Below are 24,554 nucleotides of genomic sequence, written 5' to 3'. Positions count from 1 at the left end.
CACTCAGCGCACATTGTACATTGAATGGAGTTCACTCCGACACCCTTCCTGCACACAGCACACGGCCACTTCCCAGTTCTTTTCACCTCACCACATGCTTTACCACTTGCCATCACCTTCGTCTTTCCGATATTCACCTTCAGACCTTTTGTCTCCATACATTCCTTCCACTTGTTCATCTTTTCCTTCAGTCCATCCATACTTTCCGCAATCAACACCAGATCATCTGCATACAACAACTCCCACGGTATACCCTCCTTTACGTTCTGAGCCAGCACCTCTATCACAGCTACAAATAGTAGTGGACTTAGTACCGACCCCTGATGCACTCCCACCTTCACCTCAAACTCACCACTATTCCCATCCTTCGTCCTTACAGCTGTGCGCACTCTTTTGTACATTGCCATCACTACTCTGATCAACCATTCCTCCACTCCTATCTTCCTCAATGCCCATGTCAATACTTCGCGTGGAACCCCATCGAATGCTTTCTCCAGATCAACAAACCCAAGAAACAACTTCCTCTTCTCCATGTACTTCTCCTGCAACTGCCTTACAATAAAAAGCGTGTCTGTCGTTCCTCTTACTGGCATAAATCCAAACTGCATTTCGTCAATCTTCACTTTCTTCCTTATCCTCCTCTCCAACACCCTTTCCAATACCTTCATTCCATGCTCCAATAACTTTATCGCTCGATACGAGCCACAGTCCAGAGGGTCACCTTTCCCCTTGTATAGAGGGACGAGGGTACTCAGTTCCCAATCCACTGGAATGCGGCCTTATTTCACCACCAGATTGCAGATCTCTGTCATTATTTTCACACCCCAACTTCCCGCTGCCTTCAACATATCTCCCACAACTCCCGTCGGCCCTCCCGCTTTTCTACTCTTCATTGCTTTTATCGCTTCCTCAACTTCCTTCTCGGTTATCTTCTCTGCCGGTCCTAAAACTGGGTTACTCTCTATGTTGCCATCCCATTCATTCTCTGTATTCAACAGCATTTCCATATATCTCTTCCATCTTCCTTTAATTCCATCTGGGTCCACAACGATTTGTCCCACTTCATCCTTCAAGAAACTCACCCCCATCACATCACACCTCTTTCGCTATCTGCTTTGCAATCCTGAATACCACTCTCTGACCCTCTTCCGAATCCAAGCGTTCTCCGAACATTTTCCTACATGCCTCCTGCGCCTTTGCTACCTCTTTCTTTGCAGCCTTCTTGGCTGCCTTATAACTTTCATGCTCTGCTTTTTCTGCCCCCATACCCTTCGCCTTCTGCCACTCCTTGAACTTCTTTCTCTTCTCGTCAATCCTCTTTCCAACTTCATCATCCCACCAACATGTTTCCGAGTGCCTCGGTGGTCCTTTTGTCCATCCACATACCTCACCAACGGCTCCCAACAGACTATCTTTCATTGACATCCAACCACTTTCAAGCTCAACCACATCATCCTCTACCCTACTCAGCTTCTCTTTTAATGCCTCCCTTACTGTCAACTCTTTCAACCTCCACACCTTCATTCTCGGTTTGTACTTCACCCGCCGAGCTCTCTTCGCACCTTTCACCCTTATGTCGCAGACAACCAAGTGGTGCTGTGAAACAGCCTCCTCCCCCGGGATCACCTTTGTGTCCCGGAGGTGCCCCCTATCTCACCTACGCACCATCAGGTAGTCAACGGTTGTCGTCGAGCCACCTGACGTGTATGTAACAGGCTTATTATCCTTTCTGGAACTGAGTATTACAAATCAACTAATCAGCTCCATCAGCAAACTCCAAAATCCTTTCACCTTCTCCATTTCTCACACCATATCCGTAAACCCCCATGAACATAAGCCAAGTTAAACAACAAACCCGAAAGTGACTTCTCCAAAATTCCACATTCGGCTTCAACGACACAGACCTTACACCTCACCCTATCTGCCAGAATGGCGAGTGTGCGCTCCAATGCTCCAGGTGAATGCTCCCGTGCAGCACGCGAAAGCCGTTCCGCATAGTAAGCGACCTGTGTACGCAGCGTGGTGATGTGTGCAATTAGCTCACGTGCACGGCCCACGTCCTCCACCATCTCACATCCAGTGCCAGGGCCTGCACTTGAGCTGCACATACCAGCACAAATGTGCAAAACATATAAAGGGAGGATGGTGTGGGGAAGTTCCACTTCATTCTTCTCCAAGCTTAGCTTGTGATGAGGAAGAGAATTGAATAGAAAAAGATAAACCTGGATGTGGCCCAGGAAAGAAGAAGCAGGAAAGTGTGTCTCACTCAATAACCTACCTTTTTCTCATCTCCTCAAACTTCATAGCCAGTTTGCGCAAACCACCGGACTTAAAGCCCAAAGTGTGCGTGGCTGGAGCACCGACCGTCACAATGTCATACGTTCGATCTACAAGGCACAGGTAATGCATCACTAGGGATCAAGCAGCATGGAAGATTCGCAAACTTTTGTCTCATTAAGTGAATGGCCAATCACCACAGGAGAAACTTCCTATTGCGACCATACATCTCACTTATGTGTGTGTGTCTGTGTGCGTGTGGGGATGTGTGTGTGTGGGGATGTGTGCATGTGGTGATGTGTATGTGTGGGGATGTGTGTGTGTGTGTTTGTGTGTGTGTATGGTGTGTGTGTGTGTGTGTGTGTGTGTGTGTGTGTGTGTGTGTGTGTGTGTGTGTGTGTGTGTGTGTGTGTGTGTGTGTGTGTGTGTGTGTTAAAAAAAGAAGAAGTGAAAGCGGGGTTGTATCCAAGCGTGTCCGATGAAAGCAGGGTTGTATGACAGCGGGAAGGCGGAGGAAACCGGTAATCACTGCCAGCAGTTATAAAGTGGCAGTTCTAGTTATTATTATTATTACTAGCAAAAGTATCCATCCTCAGTGACGGGAACGTTTACATTAATCTCGTAATTTAAATTATTTCATGGACTTTTTTGTATACAAAATCAAGGCTTGTATAAGAGTTAGAACAGAACGGATTAGGACACAACAAGACAAAAGGAACATTAGAGAGTGGGAGAGAGAGAGAGAGAGAGAGAGAGAGAGAGAGAGAGAGAGAGATACATCAACATTGGAGTTGAAGGACAAAATAGAAGGAGACTTGGACAAACAATGTGTGGGGAGGAATGGGGTGGAGAGGACGGATACAGAAGGAAACGTCTCTCACCCTCCGCCCCCTTTTCTTTCTTTCTTTCTCTTTCTCTCTCTCTCTCTCTCTCTCAACAACACTCACATTGTTTGTTCAACTTTGTGATAATCCTTCTACTCTGTTACAGAGCGTCGGTGCCGTCGAAGCAGCTTCCTGAGCAAGAGCTATACTGGGTGGTTTGCCATTGCCTTTACAGCTTTAGATCGAGCAGCAACTTAGAATTTAGCCACGGTGTCGGTGACAGCTCACCTACTCTTTGTGAAGGAAGAGTTCTTTAATATCAACAAACAACATCGGGGAGATGAGACACTCAGTTTAATGTCCATCTAAGAGACGGCACACATTGCTGAATCACGCAGTCTTTGAAACACTGGTATAACAGTTTATAGCTGGGCCGAGATTCAAACCTATGCTAGACAGTTTAGAGGTGTGTGTGTACCTTGAGGCAATCTGGTCAGCCCAGGTCGTATCTTATTGCACTTTTAATAAACAAAACGCAATTACATGTTGTTTTTATATGTTTAAAAAGTATCTCGTTGGGAATCATTTTCTTCTTTTTTTTGAATGTTGAGCTTTGCCTGCGTGTGGAGCTTTTCAAAAGCATCTCGGGAAGCCACCGCCGGAAAGGGAAGACAACCGAATGTATGAAAGCACTCACAGGCACCACAGTTAACATTCATATGATATAATAGATTATTATCATTATTATTACTAGGGCATGCCCGTACTATATCTATATCTAAAATTATATCCCCCCCCTCTATTTACATGAAATGGTTTGGTCCAAAGCGAACGGCTTGCGAGTACGGTGACAATCCCCCCCCTCTATTTACATGAAATGGTTTGGTCCAAAGCGAACGGCTTCGGAGTTTGGTAAAGAAATCGCCATAGCGTGCCCAAACGCGCAGGAAAGCGAAAGAATTGCAAATTTAAGGAAATGCCCGTACTTCCGTAAGGAAGAGAAAAGAAATGAAAAGGAAAAACATTCCAAACCGCGAGGGAAAACAACACGGCACGTCGACACAACAACGTGTCCTGTGATTGGCCGTACATCGCTGCCAGTAGCTGCCCCCAAAAAAAAGCTTTCACCGTCCGGCGACTGAATTTAAGGGGAAAAATAAAACGCTCTTCGCTTAAAACAACGCCCTTCGCTCTGACTGAATTGGGACAATGTTTTTATGTTTTTAATTGAATTACTATCCGTAATGGCGCACGCTCTCACGGGAGCTCCGGAAGGTCGTATATCGCAGTTACGATGAATCGCAAATTAGTTTTTATTAGTTTTAAAACATAGTTTAACGCCAACATAGCGCCAACATAGTTTGCAAACGTGAAATAAATGAATACGCTCTCAAATGTGCCGTCCGAGGCAGAGTCTGTTCGCCACGTTCGGCACACGTGATAGCTCGCTGCTCTCTGATTGGTTGAATCGTTTTTTGGACATAGCTCGGTAACTGCTTGTCCGATTAATTTAAAACCTTGAAAAGGCACATCCTCGGGTCCCCAGCAATATACCTGGCAAGTTTCAAGTATATCGGACCGGTAGTTGTCGAGAAACAGCGGTCACAGACAAACATACATACAAACATACAAACATACAAACATACAAACATACAAACATACACACAGAGATTGCTGGAATTATAGATAGATTACTAGAAACACCAAGGGGGTGGTGGGTGAATAGTGGAGGAGGTAGAGGTGGTGAAAACTGGAAACTAACCCCCCCCCCCCCCCACCCCCCCTCTCCCTCGTGGGGGATGGTGGAGGGGTTTTGTGCCCATTATCTGACCCTGGGTACTACCAACATGTATGCAAAATAAATTATTATGGCTAAATGTTGTCTATTTATTACGTCATAATAGGTGCCGTTAGTGGCTGGACAAGACACACTTGCTCCATTGTACTCCATATAGATTGCGGCACTTTACCTTCCCCAACATCATCCTGCACTCGCATGCGCTGCAGGTGCAGATTGGTCGGGACGAACTCAAGGCTTCGCTCGGAGCGAAGAGTGCTTGCCTTGAACATCGGTCCTACACAGGAGAAATTAAAAACAAACACTCTTCAGCTTGTAGTCCAATTTCGAAGCCTGTCTGTCTATATTTCCTATTCTGCTCTAAGTAACAGTTTATACTTTTGTTGTAGTATATATAATAATTTATTTCCGAGTTATTACATGTTTTATCATAAACTATTAAGTAGTTGAATAGAAGACAGAGGTTTCTTCACTTTGTAGTTACACCAGCTATAATCAGAATGAAGGTTTCGGTCCATCTAAGACACAGGAAGCCTCCTCCTCGTTGGAGGAAACCACTTAACCTACCAAGTTAACACAGTATGTATTAAAACGACTTAAAATGGCCAGACATTTTAGCAACAACACCAGATGCAGAAACAACTTCTGTATTATATTCTGCCATCTTTAAGATGTACTTATAGGGTAGTATATATGGTGCTGCATGCTCCAAAGTACCTTTATATTTGTGAAGTTCCCGCAAACTCTCACGGTATGTGTCAATGAGAGCACTGTGTTGAGTCACCAGCTGCTTGCGAAGGCCCTCCCAGTGTGGAGAAAGCTCTCCCAGCTCTTCCCAAACCTGCACCCTATTCGTCCACACAAAACACCCTATGTTTCCTTCCTAACCCTGCACCCTATGCCATGCCCATTTGGCGTTCCGGCTCAGTGTACATCCGGCCCTCATCATGTAGGCTTTACGATGAAGGTATATCATCAAGATCTTAACTCGTCACTTTGCAAATTCACAAGCAGTGTACTGTACAAATCAGGAAACGAAGAGACCTGGAAACATCCTCTTCAATAAACAGAGCCAGGAGTTGCCTGGGAACGTGAAAGGAAAGCACCGTTTCTGCCATGTACTCCTGGATGCGCAACTGGTTCCCGTCCGTGGTTGGAAGCCGGTATGTGCGCAGAATTACACCCTCCATCACTATTCACGGCCACAGTGATGGTTGCGAGGAGTGGAGAAAGAAAGGATGGGGGCAGGGTAGAGTAGTAAGCCAAGCAATGTAGTCAAATTTCCATGGAGAAAACATTTTGCAGGACAAATGACAATTAAATGTTCACCTGCCTAACCAAGGCCATGGGAAAACCTGAAAAACTTGATCGTTTAAGCCACACCCCCTCTGCACTCCTTCCCACAAAGCAGCTATAAATGCAGGACTGACACAACCAGTTGCTCATATCAGGTACACGTATTAGGAAGCTTCTTCTTCTTCTCAAAATGTTACACTTTATATTTTATGTTAAATAAAAGTCGATCTCCATTATAAAAGGCTCAAAGTTAAGCAAAATGTTTTTTTGTTTTTTTGAGCAGGTCAAAGTAGAAACGATTTTCAGTATGAACAACATTCGCTGGACTGCTGGAAATCTCACTTACTGTGCTTGAGCAAGGCATCTCGTCGCAATGACGAGTAAGCATCCCGTAGGCTCATTGCCTCCGCCAGGCTCTCGTCGACAGGCAGCACGGTCTGCAAATGAGAAACCCATCATGACACAAGGCAGCGCGAGAAAAACATTTCATCGTTTACCATCACTTTCTGCATCAAAGTAAATCCTCTTCGTTTGTCGACTGCAAATCCTCAAATGCCCTGACACAACACACCGTGACTGCACAAGAGTTGTGCAACTAACCTTGCAGCTCACGCAGTCTGACGATTGCCCCCCACTCCTCGAACTTTGCCCACGTTCAGCCATTTTCCAGCCGAGCACAGACACCGTCCCTACCCGCTCATTGTCTGGGGAGCTTGATGGAGCGGAGCAGGTTTGGAGAAAGAGAGAAATGGAGGTCGACGTTGTTACAGAAACAGAGAACTGAAACATAGCAAAGGCATGCAAACAAGCTCATCTAGTTGGTAGTTTAAAAACAAATAAAAACACCCACTTCTTTCAGGAGCATTGGCAAGTCGTCCCCCTCCACCCTGCGAGGGTTGGGGATTTCGGGGGGTGGGGGGGGGGGGGGGGGGAGGGGCGGACAGTTTTTTTCCTTATACAAAATTTAGTGAAGATCAGCCTGACCCTGTTTTTTGGGGGTTTTTTCGATGATTTTTCAGATGTACATACATACATACATAACACATACATCACATATACATAACACATACATCACATATACATAACACATACATCACATATACATAACACATACACACACACAATTGGTTTATTTAATATAATAGAATCGGATTACGACATATTAGGGATAGTATTTAGAGAACAGACAATAATTTCCATTACGCACTTTATTTTATCGCCGCCCCTTTATATGCCTGCACGTGATACTGGTGTATTGGGGATATAAAGGCGCGGAGATCAAACGATAAACGCAAGCTCATCCCCGAGCATTAATGAGTTGCAAGCTCGCCCATAAGGGAACTGGGAAGTATCCATTGAACCATTCACAACTCACTGTGCATGATCAGCACAAAGCAACCATTTTAATAAAATTACATGGAATCCAGCTGGACCATGTGATTGATCGGGTCGGATGTTGCACCAAATTACTACCCAAAAGGTTGTACCAGGAATTCCAGTATTGGCTAAATAATTATGTCTCGACGTTATTTTGAACAACGCCCAACCGATGGCTGCACCCAAGGATCCAGCACCGTAAAGTGGGTGCAACAGTCACTACAACTTCCAGGTCAGAGGTCTCTTTGCAGTGAAGAATTAGAGGAAGGAAAAGTTGTTAAACACTGAAGGTTAAACTTTGCAGCTGCACTGTCCTCATCGAAATGTGCTCTAAAAAAAGCAATACAGGCTGTCCTGAAATCCTTCGAAATTAAAGCTTCACAAACAAGGTAAAGGAATAAAAATGCAACTTCTCCCATTCCATGTCACCACCCAGATTAAACATTTCTGTACAAACACCCTCTTGTAGTTTTATAAGATCTTGCATCAATTTGAAAATATCAGGTGAATATCAAAGCCACATTCAACACTTGTAAAAATTCAAACGTATTTAGAAATCATACAGTCATGTGAAAAAGTAAGGACACCCCATGTAAAGTTTTGACTTTTTCACCATATTTCAACATACAGCTATTTGATCATCATTTCAACAATATTGACAGATAAAGGTGATATAATATAACAAATATCATGAAACATTTACATTTTGTAGTCCATTGTATAATTTAAATAAGCATAAATGCAAATTTCGCATGTGGAAAAAGTAAGTACACCCCTACATTTATCACTACTTCAAATACCTAAAATTAGAATCAGGTGCACCAGCTCAGGTGCAAATGATTAGAACATCGTTAGAGAGGATCTTGGAGGAACCTGTCTTATTTAAACCTCAGACATTTCGTTTGGTTTGCTCTTTGTTGTTGAAGTGTGCGGCGTCACCATGCCTAGATCAAAAGAGCTCTCTGAGGCCTTCAGAAAGAAGGTTATAGATGCCTACGAGTCTGGGAAGGGATTTACAAAGATCTCCAAACAATTTGAAATCAATCATTCGACTGTCCGGAATATCATCTACAAGTGGAGAAGATTCCAAACAACTGCCAACTTGTTCAGGCCAGGCCGCCCCAGCAAGTTCAGCCCGAGAGCAGACCAAAATATTCTGAAAGAAGTCTTGAAGAACCTCAGAATGTCATCATGGGACCTACAGGTAGCTCTTGCCACTGTTGATGTCAAAGTGCACGAGTCTACCATTAGAAAGAGGCTGCACAAATTTGATCAACATGGGAGGTGTGCCAGGAGGAAACCTTTGCTGTCCAGAAAGAACATCAGGGCAAGACTAAAGTTTGCCAATGAACACCGAGGCAAAGACCAGCACTTCTGGAACAATGTGCTCTGGACAGATGAGTCAAAGGTGAAGCTATTTGGCCACAGTACCAGAAGACATGTTTGGCGAAAACCAAAGACAGCATTTGACCACAAGAACCTGATACCAACTGTAAAGCATGGTGGTGGAAATATTATGGTTTGGGGCAGCTTTGCTGCATCAGGGCTTGGGCAGCTCACCATCATAGAATCCACTATGAATTATTCATTGTACCAGAGGGTGCTTGAGGATAATGTGAGGCCATCTGTCGGAAAGTTGAAGCTCAACCGAAGGTGGACCTTGCAACATGACAATGACCCTAAACATACCAGTAAATCCACCAAGGAATGGCTGAAAAGAAAGAAATGGAGGGTTCTGGAATGGCCAAGTCAAAGCCCGGATCTAAATCCCATCGAGATGTTGTGGGGGGATTTGAAACGAGCTGTGCATGCAATTGTGCATGCTGTGCAACAATTTTTTGTTGAATAAATTATTGCAAAGTCAATTTTTTATTGTTTTTTATTCAATTAGATGACCTTTATCTATAGATACTGTTTAAATGAAGATCAAATATTGATGTCCACATATGTTAAAAAGATTTTTTAAAACATTTCATGGGGTGTACTTACTTTTTCCACATGCAAAATTTGCATTTATGTTTATTTAAATTATACAATGGACTACAAAATGTAAATGTTTCATGATATTTGTTATATTATATCACCTTTATCTGTCAATATTGTTGAAATGAAGATCAAATAGCTGTATGTTGAAATATGTTGAAAAAGTCAAAACTTTACATGGGGTGTACTTACTTTTTCACGTGACTGTACATGGAAATTGGCCCATCATGCCTGTGCTGTATTCCCTTCCCTTGTATATGCTACCCTGAACATAAGAGATTTTGCAAAAAGAAACCTGGGTGCTAAAAGGCCAAAGGATGCACTGTACTCGCATACCAAAACACCGATGTACAGAGTGACCCCAAAACAACGGAACCCACCTTTTGTTTAACACCTTTCGTCTTCATAATGACAACCTCTTGTTTTTTTCTGGTAATTCAAGATGGTGTAGTGGCTAAAGTCCAAATTTAAGTGGCATCATGACACACTGGTCAAAAGTACCAAATTTGGTACACTTATACTATTGGACCACATGCAACTTTTGAGAGGGCTGCCAGATTTTAGAGGCCCATGCCAAGGTCAGGTCAAGGGTCATATTTATAGTTGATCATGTTTTTGCCATATCCAGCTTATATCCAACCTAGAAACTTGGTCTTACTCATAAAACCAGTATATTTAGTGTCAAGGAATCCATTGCTGTTTTGGGAAATACTATCAGGTGACAGCCATATTGGATTTGAAGATGGCCGACATACAGATATCAAATTTTTCTTTGCCTTTAACATGTATCCGTTGGGGATGGTCTGACGTCCTGTGCATTGAACTGCTGATACTTTTGATTTATTTTGTTGGTGATTACTAAATATGAATGGTCCTTTTCTTTATTTCAAGAGGCAGATAACAGCGTGACTGAGCTTCGACAAAAGTGAGACAGCACTCGACAAACAAGTGGAGACAAACTGTGAAGACCAATAGTCAACATGGACTGGGCCAACTGTCACATGTGGAGCAAATGAAGAAACATTAAACAGTCCTGCATCCAGACAAGACTTCCCTGTGTGTCGCAAGAGACGACTAAGAGGTTGGCGGCAGGAAGGGCATCCGGCCATAAAACATTGCTTCAAAAAGGGGACCACGGTGCCCAAAAAAGGCCAACCCCTGCCCTGCGGGGAAAAATGGCCTCTAAAGGTGGTTCATCCAGACAAGACGGGAAAGGTCTACAATCATACGAGGACTTTATCCGAAATGTAGCCAGTTTCAGAGAGCTACATTCAATGCCATGTTCATTCATGCATGTTTTCCAGATTATGTTGATGCAAATGACCTGCTGAGCAACAAGGCAAAGTGGCACCTTACATGTAAGCAGAGAACAGGCTACAGGACACTGATTTGCTAGCCACTATCGCAGGTGGGGACTTGTAGGCCATTGAGGCAAAATACCACACGCATTGCATGGATGTGTTTAAAACTCGACACAGAAGTACGCAAAGAGCTCAGTCATCGCCCTCAGAGTGTAGTGATCAAAAAATTACAGATTCAAGAGTATTTGCTGGCATTGTATCCTTCATTGAAAGCAGTGTTAAAAAGAGGGTGTTTATATATTCAGATTGGCAGAGTTGTGCAGCATGTATGAACATGGCCTTGCTGAATTAGGGCAACAAAAAACAATAAAACAAGACACGGTTCAAAAACAAACTTTTCATGTACGACCCAGATGAGTGCCAGGAACACTCTGATGGGAAAAGTATTGTTTGAGTCTTTAATGAAGGTCTTCAAAAATTACCGAAAGAAGTGCGAGACACGAAATTTCGAGAAAGATGCTCTCTCAATGGCGCATGTAGCCAAAGTCATACAGAAAGAAATGTTCGACAAAGAATTTTCCAAATTCTCCAGTAGTTTCACTCACAATTGCCAGGACAGTGAAGTATCCAACCCTCTTAAAGTCCTAGTATCGATGCTGTTATATGGGTCCAATATCAAGGATCAAGATTTTGCAAACACACGGGCATGCCACACTACATGCCAACTAATCAGGTTCAGCTCTGAGGAGAAGGCAAAGGGAGCAGACCAGACACGTCACCAAAACGATAGAGCTGCCATTCCAATTATATATTAGATCTAAATGTGCATACCCTAACACGAAGCAAAACAATGCTGATTCAACTTCACAAACTTGGTGTCACTGTCAGCTACGAACATGTGTTGGAAGTGGAAGACTGACTCACCAATGCGGTATGTCAACAATTTAATGAAGAAGGTTCAGTATGTCCTGCACAAATCCACGATGGAGTGTACACAACAGGAGTACTTGATAACTTAGACCACAACCCTACATCACAAAACAAACCGCTGACGGCTCTTTCCATCGGGCCAGAATCAGCTTGTTACAGTTCCCTACGAAGGCTAAACCAGGAACTTGCAGGCAACCCATCACAGTTCCACCGCCTGGGTGTACCAGAAATCCTTTCCTCCTGGCCAGCTACTTCCTATATGGACAATCTTACCAGATGCTGCTGTTATTTGTAGAGAGCTGATCAAGTTTGGCTGCAAGGCGGTACCCACATGTTCAAAGAATTGCAAGTGCAGGAATGCAGGACTGATGTGCACAGCATCAAAATGTGTCGTATTAGGTGAATATCACCGTATTGTTGGTACATGTACCACCTCATATATGTATGTGTGTATGTATGTATGTGTATATATATATATATATACTGAAACGCAAAAGAAACTTACCTCTTGTTTGAAATGTAATAAAATTGTAACAGTTCAAAATAAAACAAACCAACAATTGCTAATTGAAACATTGGCATTTTATTGATGACATGTCAAGTTTTTGACCAAGATACACCATCTCATCAGTTTGTTCTACAGTACAGAACAGCACAGGGTGCAATGTCAGTCCCCTTTCAATAGCGTGTGTGGCCACCATTGTTTTGGATACAGGCAGTGCATCGTCGGCGTATACTGCCTACCAGTCTTTGGATGGATTGCTGCTGGATTCTGTCCCACTCAGTCCTCAATGTCTGAAGCAGCTCTGCCCGTGTCCTGGCCCTGCCAACTACGCGTCTCCCAAGCTCATCCCACAGGTGCTCTATGGGATTCAGGTCAGGGGAGAGCGCAGGCCGCTGCATGGTGTTGATGTTCTCGCCTTGGAGAAATGCAGTGGTAAAGCGAGCAGCATGGGGACGAGCGTCGTCATGCTGAAAGGTTCTCAGTTCTGGGTGGTCTAGCAGGAATGGCAGCAGATGAGGTCGCAGGATGTTATCCACATACCGCTGGGCGTTAAGATTCCCATCCACAACCACCAGTGGCGTCCTGATATGGCGGCCCACACCATCACACTTGGGCCACCCCACCTGTTGGCTTGACGCACGCAACAATCGGAATATCGCTCGCCAGTTCTTCTCGACACACTCACGCCCATCAGGACTGTCCACACAGAACCTTGACTCATCGCTGAAAGCGACCTCGTTCCACTGCGCCAAGGTCCACCGCTGATGCTGCTGGCACCATCTCTGTCGGTTGCGGCGATGGGCAGCCGTCACCACGGGGCCTCTGTATGGTCTTCTGGCAGTCAGACCATAGTCATGCAGTCGTCTTCGTGCAGTATCATTGGAGATCCGTGGGTTTGCACGCCCCGGAGTTTCTGCCGCAGTGCGGGATGCTGGACGGAATCGATCCCGCAGGTGACTTCGGACCATCTGCCTGTCCTGCCTTGCAGTGGTGACTCTTGGCCTCCCTGATCGAGGTCTGTCACCTGCAGAGTTCTGGAGGGTGTCTCTGTCCACCAGGGCCGATATCATCTGGTGTTAACAGCCAAGGCGACGTGCCACCTCACGGTAGCTCAGTCCGCCTTGCAGCATGCCCAGGGCACGCTGCCGTTGATCCCTTGACAATCGTGGCATGTTGATTGAAATGCCCATTTTGCACTGGCCTTTTTACAGCCAATATCAAGACATAACGTGCAGCTCATTAAAATCATCCCGTACCCCTTGGCTAATCACTAACAGTCAAAACGGCTGTTCAACAGCTGTGCTATGAAGTGCCCATTGAAAGTTCAAGTGACCATCCGTGACCATTTTGTCTGACAGTGAGGACACTATTGTCCACAAATAAGTTCACACATTTACTCCACGCAGTGTTATTGTTGATATTTAACGGTTTCAAAGGTGGTAAGTTTCGTTTGCGTTTCAGTATAAATACATATATATATATATATATATATATATATATATATATATATATATATATATATATATATATATATATATATATATATATATATATATATATTGTTACGGATACGGGGGACGGCTCTCCCGTTAGCAAGGGGTGATTAGCCCCTTGTCCTGTTAAGCTGGTCGTCTCCCCGGTCCTGGTACTTGTAACGCCCTCCCGCGGGATGGAACGGATCAGGGTTATGGGTCCAGGGTTTATCCCGAATACCTTTATCCGTCCCTCCAGAACAGGGAGACAAGTACCGCTCGAACCCCGGTTTTAGATGGACTAGTTGCCGAGCGGTTTTAGCAACCCGAAGTTCGAGCCATTAACAGTACTAAACCCGATCCTAACGTTGGCCAAATCGTGCCACAGGTTTTCAATGGGGAAACCTCTAAAGCGACCGAAAGAGCATGAAGAAGGAAGAAGAAGAAGAACGTAGGAATAACAGGATTTATTATTTACACACAACTAAGCAGAAAGGAGACGAAATACAATTTACAAGGCAATGGAAGGAGCAGGAAACACAGTGCAATATTTAACTTATTTTAAACAGTCTTACTTAATACCCCAAGACAACATGAAAGACAGACAAACGGCCAGACTTACACGGGGGATGAAAGCAGGAACGAATGGTAGCAGGTGGATGGCTTGGAGGGAGAGGAAGGTTCAGCGGGGACCGGGGCACGGTCGGGCTGGAAGCGAACAGCCGCCGTCAAAACCCGAGCTGCGATCGTGCAAAACCGCCGCGGCTGTGAAGCTGTGCAGCCAAAGCTCCTCCTGTGCACCGCTGCGTCGCGCGTTCTCCAAATCACTTCGGTCCTTTCTCCGATCCCGCAGCTCTCTCTCTCTCCGATCTCCCTCAATCTCTCTCCGTCTCTTTTCTTCTCTGGTGGCCGTGCCACCACGGGTTATATATGCCCCTCCCTTCAACCTTTGCGAAGCTCCTCGATGTTTCTCTCCACGCCCTCTCCAAGCCCAACCCCTTGTTCTTGGTTGGTTGAGCAGGGCTGACTCACTCCTCTCATTGATGACGAGGGCGGAGACACACCTTTCTTCTCCGAGGCTTAACCACGTGCGTAATGGAGTCAAATGCAGCAAAGTGGACGGGAGATGAAAATGCAGCAAAGTGGCTAAAGGAGTCAAAATGCAGCAAAGTGGCTAAAGGAGTCAAAATGCAGCAAAGTGGCTAAAGGAGTCAAAATGCAGCAAAGTGGCTAAACCTGGCACTTTGAAGATACCATGTCGGAGGGATCTATCTTATTTAATTCGGTGCAATGGAGTGTCAACTAATTGGGAAACAGAGCCTTCAACTACATAGAATAAGGACATAACTACCGAGGGAACTTATGATTGGCTACGTGTTGCAATGGCCAAACTACGGACGACCTTTGACCTTTCTTTACACTACGGAGGGTGATATTTACTCAACAAAACAACCACAATTCTCAAATCCGTTACAATATATATATATATATATATATATATATATATATATATATATATATATATATATATATATATATATATATATATATATATATATATATATACAGTGGAACCTTGACTTACGAGTGCCCCAACTTACGAGTTTTTCGAGATACGAGCCGTCGCTCGGGCGGTTTATTGCTTTGAGATGCGAGCCGAGATCTGAGTTACGAGCTTTCGCCACCCGGTCACGTGGTTATCTTGCCGTGCAAGTACAGTATCTCTGCCGTATAGCGCTGCATTTTTGTTTTCGCATGTTGGTTATTTTGAGTTTACGCCACCAGGTGGGTTCCGGTCACGTGGTTATCTTGCCGTGCAAGTACAGTATCTCTGCCGTCAACTTGTTCAGAGTGCCGGCGATAGCTCGCCTTCTCTTTGTGGAAAACATGGTACTGAGAAGAAGAAGAGGATGATGTGCTTGGATATAAAACACGCAATCGTCGAAAAACATGAGCGAGGTGTCGAGGAGGACGTATATAACGGCAGAGGAGAAGAGCATGCCAGGCCACAACTTGTGGATATAAAAGACGCAATCGTCGTGTTTTATATAAAACTTGTGCTTGGATATAAAACACGCAATCGTCGAAAAACATGAGCGAGGTGCCGAGGAGGACGTATATAACGGCAGAGGAGAAGAGCATGCCAGGCCACAACTTGTTCAGAGTGCCGGCGATAGCTCGCCTTCTCTTTGTGGAAAACACGGTACTGAGAAGAAGAAGAGGATGATGTGCTTGGATATAAAACACGCAATCGTCGAAAAACATGAGCGAGGTGTCGAGGAGGACGTATATAACGGCAGAGGAGAAGAGCATGCCAGGCCACAACTTGTGGATATAAAACACGCAATCGTCGTGTTTTATATAAAACTTGTGCTTGGATATAAAACACGCAATCGTCGAAAAACATGAGCGAGGTGCCGAGGAGGACGTATATAACGGCAGAGGAGAAGAGCATGCCAGGCCACAACTTGTTCAGAGTGCCGGCGATAGCTCGCCTTCTCTTTGTGGAAAACACGGTGAGATCCTTAACATCCAACAACTAATGGGACGCAAACGGGGCGCCCAGTTTAGCGGTACACACATTGATGAATCACCCTGCCTGTGATTCACCCATGACAGGTTATAGCTGGGTCGGGATTCAAACCCAGGCTGGACAGTTTAGACTTTAGAGTCAAGTGTGCGTACCTCCAGTCCAGGCCATCCTGCCAACTTGTATGCTGCATACAGGTGAAATATAAAGCGCGAGATATTTTTATATATACTGTATATTTTTAAAAAAATTGGTGTGGTTTTTGGCGGGCTGGAACGGATTAATAGCATTTCAATGCATTTTAATGGGGAAATTTGATTTGAGAAACGAGCAATTTGAGTTACGAGCTCGGTCACAGAACGAATTAAACTCGTAAGTCAAGGTTCCACTGTATATATATATATATATTGTTACAGACGTGGCTTAGATGTTATTTACCGAGCGGTTTGGTATGACCACGTCTGCACAAGTTACCCGATTATACCCGAACGTTGACTAATCGCGCTACGCTAGGTCAATGAAGGAAAAGACACACGGCTGGGATTAAAATGACACGACACCATGGATACGGTTCTCAAGACCTCCGGAGGAGATTATATTCGTTCGGAAGGTCAGATTACAGGGACGAGAGGTACAGCATAGAAAGACAAGCACTTAGACACAATCTTATATTAACCCCAACAGACGACAGATAAACGGGACAAAAGGCTGACTCACACGGGGATTGATGGCTAGGAAAGGCAGGATCGATGGCTCCAGGTGCACCTGGGCTCAGGGACAGAATCGACTCGGTCCGGTCCAGAGATGCAGCATGCAGGGAGGTCGCAGCGCTCGGAGGTAGTGACTTGCTCTTCTTCAAGCTGGGGGCGCATCTGACCTCACATCCGGTGAGTCGCTTCGTATATCCGGCGGGGAGTGACACGCCCTCGGCTCGTTAGCTCCGCCCCAGATGGAATCGGCACGTCGCCTCTCATTGGGTGCGTGCGGGGGGGGTTACCGGCTCCGCCCTTGACGGGGGACTGACAAGGAGCCCCTTCGTGGTAACCCCGTGGAGCGCATGGTCCGGAGCGCATTGTCAATGGCGGCTAACCGAGCCGGTGTGATGACGCACACTCCCCCCGCGCAGCGTCGTTGTTGTTGTAATTGTTGTTGTAGTTGTAGTTGTTGTTGTTGTTGTTGTTGTTTGGGGAAGAAGATGGAAGGAGGTATGGGAAAGGTCCTAAACTCACTACTGGTGCCATATAATCACATTCTGGTGCAACGAAGAGTCATAATTAATGGAAACGAGTCCTTAACTGACATAGACTAAGAATAACTAGCAAGATGTCCGAAAGTTGTCTACGTGAGATGCGGTGGACCTGGGCACGACATTTAATGGGGGAAAAAGGGGAAGGTCGGCTCTACTGATTGTTGTTTACAGACAATGGGACTAGGGAATGGGGGATTGGGGATAGTTGGGGAGTATTGGGGAAATAGGGGAATATTTACAAGCGGATATGGAGGCCAAATTCCATATTCGCAACATTGCACCCTTCTCTACCCTCGGGGCGTCCCGACCCGATAAATTTTTACCTACTTTAGTGTGGCACGCAATGTAGTTCCCTCTACTATTAACTCTACCCTGAGTGCGACAGTTTTACAGATATTCACAAATGAGTAAATATGTCCCCCTGCGACGTTGCACCCTTCTCCTCACAGAAACACACCCACAGGCTAACCGAATCCGGAAAGAATCCTCAAACTAAACATACAGCCGGTAGGGAGCATTATTTACACAAGACTACGCTGATATTTACACTACGATCCAGGACCTGTTTTTGGAGGAACACATGCAGATGTTATGCATAGAGAGAGCACGCATGCTAGCATCGATACACCAACCCACGAGTGCTCTGTGGCCTACGGCCTTTAATAATGTGCAGAGCACCCCTTCCAAGCATCAAGCACCACCCCATCACACAGTGAGCACCATCCGGTGCACCAATAAAGTGTTTACAAATCACCGGTGGTGTCGCAGCCGGCCGATGTTCTGCCGCTGGTCTTGCCTTCATGTGGTGCACTTGGCCTTCTTACTTCTTTTAAACAAAATAAAGAAAGGCGCCAACCGCGTCCATTTCTTTATTGTGGCCGTCAGGGGGCCAACTATAAGTGGTTCACCTGTATGGCATAGGTGCCACGTTGACCCATAGGTCCATCCACGGGTGGTGCTTGGCCGCAAAAGAGCTGCGGTCCATTGTGGGTGGCCACAAACATTGCGGTCCATATGGTGTATCGATCCAAGCAGCAAGCAGCGAAAGTGCAGGCCCACAACTGCGTAGCCAGCACCTCTCTCTCCTCTCTCTCTACCCCAAAGCCAGATCCTCGGAGGTGGGAGACAAAAGAAGCAGACAAGTGAGTAAGGTGGTAAGGGCGCAAAAGTGCACGCAATACAAGATGATGCACACTGGGGGCACATGGGAACCAGGTGAGACAGGTACGTTCCTATCGTACGCCCCCCCCCCCCCCCCACCAGGTAACCTACATGGCCCCTCCCTTACCCCTTACTGTATCCACAAAACACAACACTACCCATAAACATCTACTTTACAAATCAACAAACATCCCTACTGTCTTCCCCGTTCCTCCCATAAACCAAATTCGTCTTCTCTCCCTCCTAACCAATCAAATTTGCCATTTTCAACACTCATCAAAATTTGCCATCTCCAACTGAACATCAAAATTTGCCATTACCAATTCATCATCAGTCCCTCCTAGGGAGGGAGAGATGGAATCACCCCAATGTCTCATCCACGTCGTGATGCGTCTCACAAATCCAACAGTAGTCCTTACTTCCTGCAACAGAACAAAGAAAACACAGGTGTGGAGTCATCATCATCACCTCAGGTAAGTGGCTGCGTATGGTGCGACAGGTTCATCAATCCTAATTATTTCCTAAATGACTTTAACAACTTTACACTACCCGGGGTCTTTCTCCGGCCAAACCATTGGCCCTCTTACACTATGGGTTCTAAAAACCAATTCCCATTGGCCAAACTGTGGTGCTTTTCAATTTGGGGTCTCACTCCCCCGATTCATCTCTCGGTGCCCTCGCACAATTTCAGGGCTGCGACGTGTACCTCTCCCAGCGGGTCTACCCACCTGCACACCTCCACCACTGCAGTTGCCTCCGAGCTTACCTGCCTCTCACCCTAACCTAACTACCTGGGGAAGGCCCTCTGGCGCTCTCCCCACTCGGTGCCCTCTCTGGCACTGGGCTACCCGGGTCCGTCCTCCGGATCCTCGGGCCCCATCCACAACTCTACCGGCTCCCAGAGCCCACCTGCGGCCTCACCTGGCCGACATCCTCACAGTGGTGGAGTGCCCAACCAACTACACACACTAACAGGCTACACGCCCAGCCATTTCCACGACACTAATGCACCCATCCACAACACCATTCTGCAACCGCACCACAGATGCCAATATCCAACCACAATTTACCTGTACCCTCTACCTAACACTTACACTACCCGCCCCGGGTATCCGTGATGGGGGTCCACTCTTCCCCCATTCACACCTTCGCACCATGCACACCACTCCGTACCACTTACTCCAACTCTCTCCACACACCTGTACTTGCACACCTGTGCTTGCACACCTGTGCTCTCACACCTGGTGCCTCCTGCACCCTTCTCTCCCCAAGCGCATTCGCGCTGATCCACAACACTCATTACTCACACACTGCTCCACACACCTGTCCAGTTGCACACCTGTGCAATCACACCTGTTCAATTCTCACACCCACGGCATCATCTCAGCTAACTACTCCCCTCTGAAACTTGCGCTCCCCAGTCGTCCCTTTAAACTATTGCGCTCCCACGTCATTATCATCCACACTAATCTACCTGCGTCCCCACTACAGGTATCAGTCACTAACTAAACTTAACGTTACCTAATGTCATCTTCTAGGGCCCTATCCATATAACCTAACCCACCCGGGCTAGTTTTCACTGCCATACACCCCATAAACTATAGCTCCTTTGCCCCCACATGGGAAGGGTGGCAGGGATGCCAGCCTTACCCACCGGGCCCATCGCTCACTACCAATTTTGCACATCAAATTTCAACAAATCAAAAATTTGCCAATCACTACCCATCATCTGCCAATCACTACTGCCAATCCCTTGCCAATCATCAAATTTTGTTTTTCTCTAATTTTGGGTCCAAAACACTAACCTCACCACCCAGTCTCCTCACTAATGCCTCTCGGTGCGCCAATTCCTGTCCAAAGCCCGGCTTCGTAAAGCCGAGCAATGAATGCTGGTTGTTTTGTGCCGGCGGCTGGATGCGTCCGGCATTCGGGGCAGGGACGGGGGCTTACCCGGGCCGAGATCCCACGCACCACCTCGGCGTGGAGCCATCCAATGTCCCGATCTCGACCTGCCGGCACGTCTCCACAAAACGTGGTCGCCATAACGACCCTTCCTATCGGCCTGCCCGCTCCGCCTAGTGGAGCACGGACGCGGCCGTTCAAAGCGAGGCCCAGCACGCACCGAGGGCCCGATTCGGCTATAAGTCGTTTTAAACTCTACCCCGTCTAACGTCGATGCTTCACCTGGACGCTTACACCCCGCAGCCTGTTCCTTGCTCACACATCCAGCCGTGCCCATGCTCCTCGTACCTTTCCTTACACACCTCGGTACACCCATTCCACTCACAGCCTTGGTCACACACCTGACCACCGAACACTTTGGCACACATTCGTTGGTCGCACACCTCACCAAAACACCTCTTCGCGCCCCCTCCTCAGTCACCTCCTCTGTGACAATCACAGGTGTGCTCTCATTCGCACACCCAACCACGTGCCTCACCACCAACTCCAGCGTGCATTCCCACTCACGCTCTACCATTCCAGGTGTGCATCCTTCCATCCCAGGTGTACATCCTCGCTCACCTGTCACAACCAACTCACTCTCCTTGTCACTCTCACTACTCTCACCTCCATTCTTGACAGCGCACTCACCCTTACTCTTGACAGCGCACTCTTTCCTCATGCACCTGTCCGCCACACACCTTTCTCGCGCACACTCTCCCGTTACACCCTCTGTAACACTCACCACAGGTGTGCATTCTTCCTTGCCTTTGACAGCGCACTCTTTCCCCATGCACCTGTCCGTCACACACCTTTCTCGCGCACACTCCTGCGCACACTCTCCCGTCACACCCTCTGTAACACTTACCACACCGCGCTTCCATGTGCCCCCTCGCACACGCGCTACGACCGACTCATTCTCGCCAGCACCCTCACTCCTTGGCACGCACTTTTTCCTCACACACCCCAGAGTCGGACTTCCTCGCACACCTCCTTTTTCGCACACCAGACCTGTCGCACACTTCACCAGTGGCCTCTCACGAACACCCGGGTCCATCTCGACCCCCAAGCTTCTTAAATCCCCTGGCGCATCATACGCACGACCATATTGGTCACCACTTACACCAGGTCCTCTTCCTCTTCGCTTCTCCTCCATCACCTGCGAATCCCTCATCCGGTTAATAAGCACATCATCACGATCCAAACACAGACTTTGGACCAATTCTTTTATCTCCTCTTTTATCTCTTTGTTATCCCCTCTCCGTCGCTTCTTAATTTCGCTCATCCCTTCTTCCACTTCCTCTAATTTCTGCTTCACCTCCTTTATTCCCCGGTACGTCTCCTCAAGCTCATCCTCTAAGGCTACCTTGACCGTTTCCAGGTGCGTCCTCACCTGCCGGTCCTTCGTCTCCATTACCTCTATCACCTCGTCCAACCTCGTTGTCAGTCCCTCACGTACCATCTGACATTCCCTCTTTGTCGCTATCAAGTCGTTTTTTATGTCGTTTTGTGTCGCTTTTAAACCTCCTAATACCGCAGTGTTCCTTTGAACCTGCTCCACTAACTCCGTTTGTCCCACCGTCAGCTGCTCCACCTCCTGCGTCAGGTCCTCTATGCCCCCTTGTAACTTTACAGTCCCCTTTCTCACCTCCTTCTCCATGTGCTCCTTACAGTGCCTCACCTCCTCGCGCACTCCTCCGACCTCCTCACCCACTCCTCTCCTGATCTCCTCTCCCATCACTTGCATCTCCTGCCCAGATGCCACCCTCATCTGCTCCATTTCCTCCCTGTGAGCATCCAGTTTGGTTTCTACCCCCATTCTGACCCCCTCTATCTGCTGCTCCATTTGTTTAACTTCCCTTTCCGCTTGGTCCCTCATGTCCCTCAATTTGCCTTCCATACTGTTTTCTAACCCTATTAACCCATTTCTCACTCCCTCTATCTGATTCTCCTGGGCAGCCATTCTATTTTCTACCCCCATTAACCCATGTTTCACCCCTTCTATCCCATTGTCTAACCCCTCTAATTTCTTGTCTAATCCCTCCCCGGTACCCCTCGCTTCGTCCCTCATTACCCCCATTTCGTTTCCCATTACCCCCATTTGGTTCCCCATTACCCCCATTTGCTCACTCTGAGCCCTCATTTGCTCACTATTCTGGGCCATAAGGGCCTTCATTTGTATTAAAAACAAGTTCAAATCCACCGGTGGCGCTGCCACGGTCGCGGGCGCGGTGACCAGCGAGGCGCCATTTTGTGCGTTTGCTACCCTCGCTGCTTCGCTCTCCTCCTGTCCCTCATGTCCCTCAATTTGGTCCTGGACCGACCCTGCCTCACTCTCCCCTACCGGACCCCAGCTGTCTTGATCCGCCATAGCGCGACTTTCAAAATTCGGGTTTTTATTTTTGTAAAACAAATTCAAATTTCGCCGTTATAATTTCGCGCGGGAAACGCGCTCCGAATCGATTCTAATTGTTACAAATTTGGGCCTAATAAATTTAGTCCCGGGTCCGAATTCCACTCCTCGACACCAATTGGTACAGACGTGGCTTAGATGTTATTTACCGAGCGGTTTGGTATGACCACGTCTGCACAAGTTACCCGATTATACCCGAACGTTGACTAATCGCGCTACGCTAGGTCAATGAAGGAAAAGACACACGGCTGGGATTAAAATGACACGACACCATGGATACGGTTCTCAAGACCTCCGGAGGAGATTATATTCGTTCGGAAGGTCAGATTACAGGGACGAGAGGTACAGCATAGAAAGACAAGCACTTAGACACAATCTTATATTAACCCCAACAGACGACAGATAAACGGGACAAAAGGCTGACTCACACGGGGATTGATGGCTAGGAAAGGCAGGATCGATGGCTCCAGGTGCACCTGGGCTCAGGGACAGAATCGACTCGGTCCGGTCCAGAGATGCAGCATGCAGGGAGGTCGCAGCGCTCGGAGGTAGTGACTTGCTCTTCTTCAAGCTGGGGGCGCATCTGACCTCACATCCGGTGAGTCGCTTCGTATATCCGGCGGGGAGTGACACGCCCTCGGCTCGTTAGCTCCGCCCCAGATGGAATCGGCACGTCGCCTCTCATTGGGTGCGTGCGGGGGGGGGTTACCGGCTCCGCCCTTGACGGGGGACTGACAAGGAGCCCCTTCGTGGTAACCCCGTGGAGCGCATGGTCCGGAGCGCATTGTCAATGGCGGCTAACCGAGCCGGTGTGATGACGCACACTCCCCCCGCGCAGCGTCGTTGTTGTTGTAATTGTTGTTGTAGTTGTAGTTGTTGTTGTTGTTGTTGTTGTTTGGGGAAGAAGATGGAAGGAGGTATGGGAAAGGTCCTAAACTCACTACTGGTGCCATATAATCACATTCTGGTGCAACGAAGAGTCATAATTAATGGAAACGAGTCCTTAACTGACATAGACTAAGAATAACTAGCAAGATGTCCGAAAGTTGTCTACGTGAGATGCGGTGGACCTGGGCACGACATTTAATGGGGGAAAAAGGGGAAGGTCGGCTCTACTGATTGTTGTTTACAGACAATGGGACTAGGGAATGGGGGATTGGGGATAGTTGGGGAGTATTGGGGAAATAGGGGAATATTTACAAGCGGATATGGAGGCCAAATTCCATATTCGCAACAATATATATATATATATATATATATATATATATATATATATATATATATATATATATATATATATATATACATATATATATATATATAGTTGCGGAGATGAGGACTGTATTTTTTTGATTGTGTGCTGTATTATTATTATTATTGTTTATTCTGCGCCCCCCTACCTCCGGAGCTGTGTAAAGGTGAAAGGGCATCCCATAATTAGTCCACAAGCATACACATCAGCCAAATAATAGAAGACCCCTGTTTGATAGTTATCTC

At 46.7% G+C, this 24,554-nt stretch overlaps 1 protein-coding gene across 7 annotated transcripts in view; it reads right to left on the bottom strand.

Annotated features, from left to right (window-relative positions):
• The window catches only part of INPP4A (inositol polyphosphate-4-phosphatase type I A), a 93,185-nt gene that overhangs the window by 20,118 nt on the left and 48,513 nt on the right, over positions 1-24,554 (bottom strand). For 6 of the 7 annotated variants that reach the window (XM_068132329.2, XM_068132328.2, XM_068132330.2 and 3 more), the window contains 7 exons: positions 6,796-6,907; positions 6,542-6,632; positions 5,944-6,091; positions 5,617-5,747; positions 5,072-5,176; positions 2,279-2,387; positions 1,917-2,100 (listed from right to left, as the gene is read on the bottom strand). In XM_068132329.2, coding sequence (XP_067988430.1) covers positions 1,917-2,100; positions 2,279-2,387; positions 5,072-5,176; positions 5,617-5,747; positions 5,944-6,091; positions 6,542-6,632; positions 6,796-6,907 — 880 coding nt within the window. Of the gene's footprint in view, positions 1-1,916; positions 2,101-2,278; positions 2,388-5,071; positions 5,177-5,616; positions 5,748-5,943; positions 6,092-6,541; positions 6,633-6,795; positions 6,908-7,045; positions 7,433-24,554 lie in introns of those variants that run through there. The other variant, XM_068132332.2, reaches the window with a different exon arrangement.

This window comes from Myxine glutinosa, chromosome 12 (genome assembly GCF_964187855.1).
Source record: "Myxine glutinosa chromosome 12, kmMyxGlut1.1, whole genome shotgun sequence".
Classification (NCBI taxonomy): Eukaryota; Metazoa; Chordata; class Myxini; order Myxiniformes; family Myxinidae; genus Myxine; species Myxine glutinosa.
Note: the sequence above shows the minus strand (reverse complement) of the source record. Positions and strands in the feature narration are given on the sequence as shown.